We start from the raw sequence: 12,765 nt of genomic DNA on the forward strand, positions 1-12,765 counted from the left end.
CCCACGCTACTGATGCAATTAATAGCAGTGGCTATTCCCTAAGTAAACTTGATTAATAGCCGTTAATGGACTTCTCCTCCAAGAACTTACCCAAACCTTTTTTGAACCCGGCTACACTAACTGCACTAATCACATCTTCTGGCAACAAATTCCAGAGCTTTATTGTGCGTTGAGTGAAAAAGAATTTTCTCCGATTAGTCTTAAATGTGCTACTTGCTAACTTCATGGAATGCCCCCTAGTCCTTCTATTATTCAAAAGTGTAAATAACCGAGTCACATCTACTCGTTCAAGACCTCTCATGATCTTAAAGACCTCTACCATATCCCTCCTCAGCCATCTCTTCTCCAAGCTGAACAGCGCTAACCTCTTCAGCCTTTCCTCATAGGGGAGCTGTTCCATCCCCTTTATCATTTTGGTTGCCCTTCTCCATCGCAACTATATCTTTTTTGAAATGCGGCGACCAGAATTGTACACAGTATTCAAGGTGCGGTCTCACCATGAAGCGATATAGAAGCATTATGACATTTTCCGTTTTATTAACCCACGCCATTTTTAAAGATGGCGCCGGCCATCCAGTGCTCTCTCCATGTGACAGGGGTTGGCCAATGGCACGGTTACCCTGTCACATGGTAAGGGCAAAGGGCCATCGGCGCCATTTTGATTAGTGGCAGCCGATGGCCCGGGAGCGGGAGATCGCTCCCGGGACCCCCACTGGACCACCAGGTACCTGTAAAAAGGTTTTTTGGGGGGGGGGGGGGGTGTCAGGAGGATGGGGGAAGCTAAGGGATTAGTTTTAAAGGGTCAGGGTGGGTTTAGGGGTTATTTTTGTATGCCGTTTTTCCCGCCCTCCCCCAAAACGATAAGAGAACCCCCACGAACAATTTCGTGGGGTTTCCCTATCGGTTTCCGGGAGCCCCCGATTTCTGACGATTTTGAAAATATCCTACAATATTTTCAATCGTCAGAAGCCCGATTCACGTCTCTAGTGGCTATTTTCTAAGTCAACTTAATTAATAGCAGGTAATGGACTTCTCCTCCAAGAACTTATCCAATCCTTTTTTAAACACAGCTATACTAACTGCACTAACCACATTCTCTGGCAACAAATTCCAGAGTTTAATTGTGTGTTGAGTAAAAAAGAACTTTCTCCGATTAGTTTTAAATGTGCCACATGCTAACTTCATGGAGTGCCTCCTAGTCTTTCTATTATCCGAAAGAGTAAATAACCGATTCACATCTACCCGTTCTAGACCTCTCATGATTTTGAACACCTCTATCATATCCCCCCTCAGCAGTCTCTTCTCCAAGCTGAAAAGTCCTAACCTCTTTAATCTTTCCTCATAGGGGAGCTGTTCCATTCATAAAGAACCTCTGGAATGACTAGAGGCTAAACAGGTATACTCTTGTACTAGTAGTAGAAAGTATCTATCTGGAAAAGGAGATAGCACCAGTGAAAAGGGTGGATGGGTATTCGAGCGACTGTATCCTTTAGATTTAATGCATATATCAATTTGTCCTTCTGCAGGATCGTGCTGAGGGAGTATGTTTAGGTGTCTAAAGTCGAGAATGAGCTACAGTCCTCCCATTTTCTTGAGGCTAAGGAAGTATCAGGAATAGATACTTCCTTATCAGTGACGGTGAAACGCAGATTGACTCTATTGCTTGTTCTTGGAGAAGTGATTGGACTTCTAGTTGAAGCCGTGGTAAATAAGATTGATCTGGATGGAATGTTAAACCAAGTTAGAGAGATGGAGGCTAGGAAAAATGCATCAGGTATCCAGATTGCACAATTTGGAATACCCACAGTCCCTGGAGATGAGATGTCACTCCTCCACAGAACGTTGTGTTCTTTGCCCTGCTGGAAGAGCCAGAAGCAGATTGTTTGAAGCGATCAAAAACTAGACCCAGGTTTGGGCTGGGCCGGTAGAGTAATTTTCTGTAGACTGTGTTCGCTTTTCTGAGATCTGGCCAGAAGGGGCTGTTGACACTAGGCTGGCAGACAGTATTCTGGTGAAGACCAGAAAGGCTTCCTGTGGAACTATAGTTGTTTCTATGAGTAGAATTAACATCACATCATGGAGAGTTGTTCCAAGGAGCTGTTGAGAGCGACTGCACTGCCAAATTCTGTTTTGTTTTTATCTGAGTGAAAAGCCTATTGCCTAAGCAGGAGAGATTTTTCATGGACATCTTTTCTGATGCTTCTTGCAAGAAGCCATGCCATACATCTAGCCCCAACAGAAGCAAAGGAGGTATGTTGAAATGGAAGTGAAAAATGTGTATTCTGATTGGTGTAGATGCCGGATATTCTCTTCTGGATTGAAGAGTGGCTGTGGATAGTAAATGCCTTGTTCCATGGCAGATGAGAAAGGATTCAACTTTTGAATGCAGTCATGAATATGCTATACCATGCAGAACTGGTAGATGGTAATGTATGTAGATAGCACTGCACTTTGAAACTTCTTCATGACAAAGTTACTTAGAAGTTTGTAGTCTTTTCCTGGAGGATAATTTGAGTGAATCAGTGTTGTCTTGACTTTTTTTTTTTAATAGCAGATTCAACCACTACTGTTTGGTGAGGTAGCTGGACGACAACAAAGCCCGGTAACTGTTAGACTCTGAATTTGAGATCCAACTTTCTAGCTGTGGGAGTTTCCCCACATTCTCATCAGTAAAACATTGAAGATGTTGTGAACTGGAAGGGCCACTGATTTAGCTGGTGTGTCCAGTATTTGAAGGTAGCCAAAAAGTTCAGAATGGAAGACTTTGTCTGAGGACACCGATACCCAGCACTGTACCCATCTTTTCCACAAACTTAAGAATGGGTAAAGATCTTCTGGTGGCGAGGTATGATCCCGAGGATCTGGAGAGGGTCGGATATGCCAGTAGCAACCTCTTACTTTCAGAGCCTGAAAGAATTAGGTTGCTTATCCAGGACGCCAGTGACTAAGAGGTCAGATTGTGAGGGGTTTCCAGTTGACATGGAGGAGGAGTGGTTTGGTCTAAGACCTCTGAACTGCTAGAATCCATTGCAATGGACAATGAACAAACTCTGAGCAAGAGCTCTGATGAATTCACCACTATAGGTGATATCAGGGCTCCAGTCTGTGGTACTGACGTAGCGGTAGAAAAGAAGCTGAAATGTTCCTTCTATCTCCTTGGCCTGAGAGATAAAGAAACTCCTCACCAAGTCTGCGATTTGGTCGAGTGACTGATGTGTCTTTTGCCTGGTATAGTGGTGGAACATCCTCTTCTGAGACCAGATTAGGCTCTTGCATGAAAACAGGTGGCCTGTTAGACATGAGTGACACAAGAACCTGGCAATTACCCAAACACTAAAAAGATCCCATGCTATTGATGCAATTAATAGCAGTGGCTATTCCTTAAGTAAACTTGATTAATAGCCGTTACTGGATAAGTTCTTGGAGGAGAAGTCCATTAACGGCTATTAATCAAGTTTACTTAGGGAATAGTCACTGTTATTAATTGCATCAGTAGCATGGGATCTTCTTAGTATTTGGGTAATTGCCAGGTTCTTGTGGCCTGGTTTGGCCTCTGTTGGAAACAGAATGCTGGGCTTGATGGACCCTTGGTCTGACCCAGCATGGCATGTTTTTATGTTCTTATGGAGGTCACTGGTAGGGCAGTCTTCAAGTAAACGGTGAAGACTTCAAGTAAAGTCTTCACCGTTATGGAACTCCATCCCCTCAAACCTCAGACTGGAAACATCCATCTCAACCTTCAAAAAAAGACTAAAGACATGGATATTCACACAAGCATTCCCGAACTCAAACTGATCCATCTCTTCCACGCCAATCCTCATCTTCACATACACCATGACTAACTATCATGTTTGAATTTGTATATTATTTTACACTATTGTTTACATGTTTGAATTAATAACCTGTCCTTTCTCTTCTCTCTCTGCCAAGTTCTATTCTCCCTGTTATATGTAACTGCCTTTTTCGGCACCATTGTTTTAGTTTTGTTTACGATGCACCCTTGTTTTTTATGTGAACCAGCATGATGGGACTGCGTTCTCGAATGCCGGTATATAAAAACCCGAAATAAATAAAGTAAAGTCCTTCTACCATTAGTCTAGGCAGGGTGAGTGCTTTGGTTATTGGCAGCAGCAGTGGCAACCTTACCACTTTCTCTTGCAAGTCAAGGATGTGGTGTGTAGAGCTGTGTTGGCAAAGCAGTCTGATAAAGTGAGGTGGCTGCTTCAATGGTTTTGATGGGAATGGAGTGTTTGGATACCATGGTTTCTCTAGCAGGCTTCAATGGGTTTTTGAACTGCATGCTGAGGAATCTGGCAGAGGTTGACAATATTGAATCAATTGTCAGAGCTGCGCCACAGATCCTTGCATTGTTGGGTCAAGAGATATAGGATCCTGAACAAAGGGTAGATGAATCAATATGCATCGAGGCTGCAGGCTTCCATGGCGTCAGTGCACTGAAGTTTCATGCATCAAGAGCATCAGTGGAAGATGAATTGGGCAAGTCTGTACACCATGTGTTGCAGATGCTGTTGGCACTAATGGTGCAAATGATGGCCATCAGATGATGGGTGTGAACACACCCCGCTTTGAACGTTTGTGCTTCTTTGATGCAGGCTGCAATGGCTCCAGTGATTGATGTTGCTTCGTCTTCGATGCAAGGAGGCTGGTGAAACTCGACCCTTTCGGCCTGAGTGGACAAGGGAGTTCTTAAGGGGCTATGGATGAACTCTTTTCTTAATGAGGCTGCACTGCGGGATGAGGACCTACTGCAGCTCTGGAGAGATTTACGCAGTTCGATGCAAAACGCCCTGGACCTCTGGAGCGCAGGGACATCCATCTACAAGCATTCCAGTTCTTGTCATGTCCTGGACAGAGGCATCGGAAACAATTTGGTTCCGTTGGTGAGACACTATCTTTCAAAGACACAACTTTTGAAACTTTAGTTATTTGTTCTTCTGTCTGGACATGGTGGGAGAGAGGGCCAGACTTTGATGTATGCTTTTGTTTTTCCCTTTGGTAGCACTGAAAAGTTCTGTTGTGGCAACATTTACTTTATTTTACTTTATTATTTTTTATTATATTTATATCTAGACTTTATTTTAAGACTATGCATTTTATTTTTATTATGATTATTTTTTTTTTGTATTTATTTAATTTGTAAATAGTTTTGTTCAATTACATATTGCTATGACTGTATAGAAATGTTTTAAATAAAGAAAAAAATGAAGAAAAATTATCTAAATGAAAAGGTTTTAAGGATTTAAAAAAAAAAAAAAAATATAGGAGAGACAGAGCTCATGTCTGTACTGTGCTTGGATAAAAAATGAATGAGGAGATTTGCTAGGCAACGCTTACCCAAGAACTCCTGTACATGCTCAGTCAAACTCAAAACTCTTCTAGCATGGAGAGATGAGTCCGTTTGGTACTGCCCAATCATCCACATGTAATGGCTAATTCAGCCTGCTTACCAACCTAAAATCTACGGTGCAATGACTATATTTAAACATTCTTGCAAGTAAACTTTCTTCTATAAGACATGGGACACAGGGGAGGGGATGGATTATTTAATGGAGGAAATGAAGGTTTAACCTCTGTTCTCAGTAGTGCAGCATTTCATCTAGTTTTCATCAAAATAAACAGTTACCTGAACTTATGCTTCTTGCCCCAACTAACTTTTGCGATTTTGGTGGGATAGGAAGTTTTGGAATGCTCTGATTGCCCACAGGAGCGGATATAGGCACATGAAAAATCTGCAACAAAATATGAAATAACACTGTAAATAAAATCCACTGTAGGCACAGGCTGTAACCTAGCAGATGGTAAAGGGGGTTTACCTGAGGTGGTGCCGACAATGTATTACCATTCTGTCCCACTACCGATACAGGGATCATCCCCATCATTCCTTGCAACAAAGGCTGGACAGGAGATGCAATGATAATGGTGGACCCTATGAATACAGTGAATTTAGTAAGAAAAAAAAAAAAAGGATCAGTATATGCCTTGTTAGAAGTTTCAATATGCAGCAATTAAAGGCGCCAGTATTTAAGCATTGCATTCTGGTAGTTCCAATTACATATTACAAGAAAACTTAACATGAGAAGTATATTACAATACTGACCCTGAAAATTCTGTACAGTATGCCCACTGAATTGCACCAGGAACATTGCCACAGAAAACTTAAACAAAACCTAAAAACCTGGCTGTTCAAAAAAGCATTTCCAGGACTGACTTGACCTTCTACCGACCGCTCACTTCACTGTTAACCTTCCACCTGTTCCCCCCCCCCCCCCGGCTCTTACTACCTAGAAAAGCTTGCCACTGTATGTTGGCCTATATTTAGATCAACCCCTGGTATATCGTGTTACATTTAAGTCAATGATACCTATCTGAGTTTAAAAAAAAAAAAATGGTTCCAGTTGCTAAGTTGATTGTTAAGCTTTTTGCATGTACTGTTCCGTTTAATATCTTATTGTAAAGCCTGTTGCTGAATTATTGTTTGCTGTAAACCGAGGTGATGTCCTGTACGTGCCGCGGTATATAAAAATCTCTAAATAAAAAAATAAATAAACTGGGGAAACTTTTGGGGAAAGGGGAGACTTTTCTGAAAGGATGGGCTCCACCTTAACCAGAGTGGAACCAAGCTGCTGGCACTAACTAAAACAGCTTTTAAACTAGAACAAGGGGGAAAGCCGACAGTCACTCAGCAGTGCATGGTTCGGAGAAATGTATCCTTGAAGGATACTAATGAAACAGGAGAGTTAGGGCATCCCAACAGAGAGGTTCCATTAAAAGCAAACATAGTCCATAGGCCTATATGTAAAAAATCACCAAAGCTAATGATTTCTGAATTATCCCAAACAACTGAAAAGCAGATTGTTAAAAACAAACAAAAAACACACTTTTAAATGTCTGTATGCCAATGCCAGAAATCTAAGAAGTAAGATGGGAGAGTTGGAGTGTATAGCAGCAAATGATAAGATTGACATAATTGGCATCACAGAGACTTGGTGGAAGGAGGATAACCAATGGGACAGTGCTATATCAGGGTACAAATTATATCGCAATGATAGGGAGGATCAACTTGGTGGGGGTGTGGCACTTTATCTCCAGGAGGGTATAGAGTCCAAAAGATCATACAAGAGATTAAATGCTCAGTAGAATCTATAAGGGTAGAAATCCCATGTGTGTTGGGTAAGAGTATAGTGAAAGGAGTATACTACTGTCCACCTGTACAAAATGGTCAGACAGATGATGAAATGCTAAGAGAAATCAGGGAAGCAAACCAATTTGGCAGTGCAATAATAATGGGAGATTTCAATTACCCCAATATTGACTGTGTAAATGTAACATCAGGACTTGCTAGAGACAAAGTTCCTGGATGTAAAAAATGATTGCTTCATGGAGCAATTGGTTCAGGAACCAACAAGAGAGGGATCTATTTTAGATTTAATTCTTAGTGGAACACAGGATTTGGCGAGAGAGGTAACGGTGGTGGGGCCACTTGGCAATAGTGATCATAACATGATCAAATTTAAACTAATAACTGGAAGGGGGACAATAGGTAAATCTGCAGCTCTAACACTAAACTTTCAAAAGGGAAACTGATAAAATGAGGAAAATAATTAGAAAAAAATTGAAAGGTGCTTTTGCAAAGGTTAAAAGTGTTCAACAGGCTTGGACACTGTTTAAAAATACAATCCTAGAGGTGCAGTCCATATGTATTCCACACATTAAGAAAGGTGGAAGGAAGGCAAAATGATTACCGTCATGGTTAAAAGGTGAGGAGAAAGAGGCTATTTTAGTCAAAAAAACATCCTTCAAAAATTGGAAGAAGGATCCATCGGAAGAAAATAGGATAAAACATAAGCATTGTCAAGTTAAGTGTAAAACATTGATAAGACAGGCGAAGAGAGAATTTGAAATGAAGTTGGCCATAGAGGCAAAAAACTCAAAAACTCTTAAAATATATCCAAAGCAAGAAACCTGTGAGGGAGTCGGTTGGACCATTAGATGACCGAGGTGTTAAAGGGGCTCTTAGGGAATATAAGGCCATTGCAGAAAGACTAAATTAATTCTTTGCTTCCGTGTTTATTAATGAGAATGTTGGGGAGATACCAGTTCCGGAGATGGTTTTCAACGGTGATGAGTAAGACGAACTGAACGAAATCACTGTGAACCTGGAAGATGTAGTAGGCCAGATTGACAAACTAAAGAGTAGCAAATCACCTGGACTGGATGGTATGCATCCTAGGGTACTGAAGGAACTCAAAAATGAAATTTCTGATCTATTTACTTAAAATTTGTAACCTATCATTAAAATCATCCATTGTACCTGAAGATTGGAGGGTGGCCAATGTAACCCCAATATTTAAAAAAGGCTCCAGGGGTGATCCGGGTAACTATAGACCAGTGAGCCTGACTTCAGTGCCAGGAAAAATAGTGGAAACTATTCTCAAGATCAAAATCGTAGAGCATATAGAAAGACATGATTAAATGGAACACAGTCAACATGGATTTACACAAGGGAAGTCTTGCCTAACAAATCTGCTTCATGTTTTTGAAGGGGTTAATAAACATGTGGATAAAGGTGAACTGGTAGATGTAGTGTATTTGGATTTTCAGAAGGCATTTGACAAAGTCCCTTATGAGAGGCTTCTACGAAAACTAAAGGCGATGTCCTTTCGTGGATTACAAACTGGTTAAAAGACAGGAAACAGAGAGTAGGATTAAATGGTCAATTTTCTCAGTGGAAAAGGGTAAACAGTGGAGTGCCACAGGGATCTGTACTTGGACAGGTGCTTTTCAATAAATATATAAATGATCTAGAAAGGAATAAGACGAGTGAGGTTATCAAATTTGCGGATGATACAAAATTAGTCAGAGTAGTTAAAACACCAGCAGACTGATACATTACAGGAGGACCTTGCAAGACTGGAAGACTGGGCATCCAAATGGCAGATGAAATTTAATGTGGACAAGTGCAAGGTGTTGCAAATAGGGAAAAATAACCCTTGCTGTAGTTACACAATGTTAGCTACCACCCAGGAAAAAGATCTAGGCATCATAGTGGATAAAATAGTCGGCTCAGTGTGCTGCAGCAGTCAAAAAAGCAAACAGAATGTTAGGGATTATTAGGAAGGGAATTTATTTATTTATTTGAAGCTTTTATATACCGGCATTAGTATGCAAACATCATACCGGTTCACATTGCAACTAATAGGCTGAAAATGAAAATTTTCAGCCTATTAGTTGCAATGGTTAATAGTAGTTGGAATGGTTAATAGTAAGGAAAATGTCATAATGCCGCTATATCGCTCCATGGTGAGACAACACCTTGTATACTGTGTACAATTCTGGTCACCGCATCTCAAAAAAGATATAGCTACGATGGAGAAGGGCAACCAAAATGATAAAGGGGATGGAACAGCTCCCATATGAGGAAAGGCTAAAGAGGTTAGGGTTGTTCAGCTTGGAGAAGAGACGGCGGAGGGGGGATATGATAGAGGTCTTTAAGATCATGAGAGGTCTTGAACGAGTATATGTGACTCTGTTTTTTTACACTTTCGAATAATAGAAGGATTAAGGGGCATTCCCTGAAGTTAGCAAGTAGCACATTTAAGACTAATCAGAGAAAATTATTTTTCACTCAACGCACAATAAAGCTCTGGAATTTGTTGCCAGAGGATGTGGTTAGTGCAGTTCGTGTAGCCGGGTTCAAAAAAGGTTTGGATAAGTTCTTGGAGGAGAAGTCCATTAACGGCTATTAATCAAGTTTAGTAAGGGAATAGCCACTGCTATTAATTGCATCAGTAGCATGGGATCTTTTTGTTTGGGTAATTGCCAGGTTCTTGTGGCCTGGTTTGGCCTCTGTTGGAAACAGGATGCTGGGCTTGATGGACCCTTCGTCTGACGCAGCATGGCAATTTCTTATGTTCAGTTAGCGTAGCTGGATTTAAAAAAAAAAAAAAGGTTTGCACAAATTCCTAGAGAAGTCAATACATTGATATTAACCAAGCACACTTAAGAAATAGCCACTTTATCACTATGTGATAGCAGCATGAGATCTAATTTGCTGTTTGGGATTTTGCCAGGTACTTGTGACCTGGACTGACAACTGCTGGAAACAGGACACTGGGTTTGATGTACCCTCGGTCGGACCCAGTATCGCAAGTTCTTATGTTTTTAAATAATTCAAACAAGTAATTCGCACAGAGAAAAAACCAAAACACTCCAACATACTGTTGAATATACTTTGATATACAACCTAACAAAAAAATAAAGGAATGCCCAAAACAGTCTCTACATACAGCAGGCTGCACAGTTGAAGCTGTTTACTGGTAAGCTGTTTAAAAAAAAAAGTTTGAAAACACTGCATTTAAATTTAATTTGTCCTCATACAGCTGTGTTTCAAGCAAATACGCTCTTTATCAAAGTCCACCCAAGTGCAAAAATAACTTATCTTTTCTCATTCTGGAACACAGCAGTCTTCAAAAAAACCCAGCATGCCATAGGAAGTAAAGTGAATTTAAATTCAGGGAACCATCAAAAGTAGTCAAAAGCATATAAACAATCAATTTAATCCACAAGCTTCAGCTTGTATATAAATGGGGACATTTTTACTTTCCTGTTAATTTCCTTTCTTTTAGCCCTGCTATACCAAGTCCAGACCATTTGGCTTATGTTCCCTTTCCAGCAGATGAAGGCAGATCACATGACTGTGTGTGACATCACTATTTGTATGGTGCAGGAGAGTTAAAGCTAGTATTCCCACAACAAAAAATTAACCCTATATTAAAATTTGTAATTAAATATTAAAAAAACAACAAAAAAGCAAACTAGAAAAGTTTAGAAGATGAACCTCTAAAGTTTCTGAAATAAACTTTGGTAATGCCAAGTCAACTTTTTTAAAATTTGCGTGTTCGTTAATTAACGAAACTCTGTAATAAATAAAATTATCTTCCTAGGCAGGTTCCTGAACTGGTGTAGCAGGACTAAAGGAAAGGAAATCAGGTAAGTATACATTTCTCCTTCCTTTCTCATCCTGCTAACCAGTCCACAATGTCTGGGAAGTACATAAGTATATAAGACTTGTCATACTAGGTCTGACGAAAAGGATACTGGGTTGATGGACCTATTTCCAACAGTGGCCAATCCAAGTCACAAGTACTTGGTAGGATCCCAAGGGGAAAATGAATTCTATGATGCTTATCCCAGGGATAACAAGTGGATTTCTGCAACTCCGCCTTAATAATGGTTTATCAACTTTTCTTCCAGGAACTTCTTCACCACATCCTCTGGCAATGATTTCCAGAGCTTAAAAATGTTGAATAAAAATTTTTTTAATTATTTTTAAATGTATTAGTTTTAAATGTACCAACATCTGATATATATTAAACTCACTCTTAAACTACTCACTCCATAAGCAGTGTTTTCTTTCACAAGAACATCCAATCTATAATCTTTTGCAAAAGAATGTATTTTAAAAGAAAAAAAAAGAAAAAAAAAAAAAAGAGACCACGCTGCAGCTTTACTGTACACATCTACTGCTTCTGCCCAAAAAGAAGACTGATCTTTTCTGAAATTTGTTCTAATTTCTGTTGTCCCTTTAATTTGTATGCTGAAGATATTTCCTTAATCCATCTTTCTAAGGTTACTTCTCATGCTGATTCACCTTTATGTAGTCCTCCAAATAAAACAAACGTATCTGATTTATAAAATGAAATTTTAACTTCAAAGTATTTGATAAGGATATGTCGTACATCCAGATACCGCAAACATTTATTTTTTCCCTTCACATTCCTCCTTTGAAAAAAAAAAAAACAGATATAGACTGAGTTAAATGAAATCACTTTCAGGAAAAATGGACGAACTGGATAAATTACTGAATCTTGAGTAAAGTTTTAAAACTGATCTATACAGGATAGTACCTGAACATCTGAAATACACCTTACAACCAGAAAGACTGTCTAATGTAAGACACTTAATAATGGCATGCTGAAATATTTCAAAAGGTTTAGATATTTATGCTTTTTAGATTCTAATGTGGCACAACTGCTCTAAATGGGAGATGAAACCTTTTGACCCCCAAAATAAAGAACCATTAAAGTGTAAGAATACTACCAAATAATACAATCTCACTTTACCACAGTGAAAATGGAAAAATAATTCTCATATTAGACCATATTTGGCACAGGGAAGGCAACGTATTTTTGTTTCCAACTCCCTTCAATGTGCTGAAGTATATAAGCATCAGACATTCATTCATAACGTGAGTTCATATATTTTTTTGGAATTTTTTACTGCATTTAAAATGCCTCTTCAAGCATACAGCAAACAAATGCATTTATCCGAGTGCCTGGCCCACGGGGAAAAATATCTTTACCACATGAACAAATGCATCTGATCTCCAAGAAGTTTACAGAAACCTTTTTCATTCAACACTGCTATGTTTTGGACAATGCACTGTCATCCATGCTTGTATGAATGTTCAGCTGCACACAAGCATGGATGACAGCAGTGGCAGCTTCATCATTTAATAGAAACTTTGTGGCAAAACCTGGATTTCTGCAAGTAAAGTCAGTGTGATCTGAGTTACTATGAAGAAGGAACTCTCCTGAAAAGTTAGAATGTTGGGTGAAAAAAAAAAAATAAGGTTTTTATAAACTTCTTGGAAATCAGACACACTTGTGAATGTGGTGAAGACATTTTTCCCAGTGGACCAAGCACTCAAAAGGCACTCAGATAAGTACATTTCTTTGTTATATG

The 12,765-nt window shown here is 39.6% G+C and overlaps 1 protein-coding gene across 1 annotated transcript in view; it reads right to left on the reverse strand.

Annotated features, from left to right (window-relative positions):
- The window catches only part of LOC115092020 (protein NPAT), a 187,246-nt gene that overhangs the window by 27,102 nt on the left and 147,379 nt on the right, over positions 1 to 12,765 (reverse strand). Inside the window, 2 exon segments of the mRNA XM_029602466.1 lie at positions 5,645 to 5,750; positions 5,835 to 5,947. Of these exon segments, the coding sequence (XP_029458326.1) occupies positions 5,645 to 5,750; positions 5,835 to 5,947 (219 nt within the window).

The sequence above is a fragment of the Rhinatrema bivittatum genome, chromosome 5 (assembly GCF_901001135.1).
Source record: "Rhinatrema bivittatum chromosome 5, aRhiBiv1.1, whole genome shotgun sequence".
Classification (NCBI taxonomy): Eukaryota; Metazoa; Chordata; class Amphibia; order Gymnophiona; family Rhinatrematidae; genus Rhinatrema; species Rhinatrema bivittatum.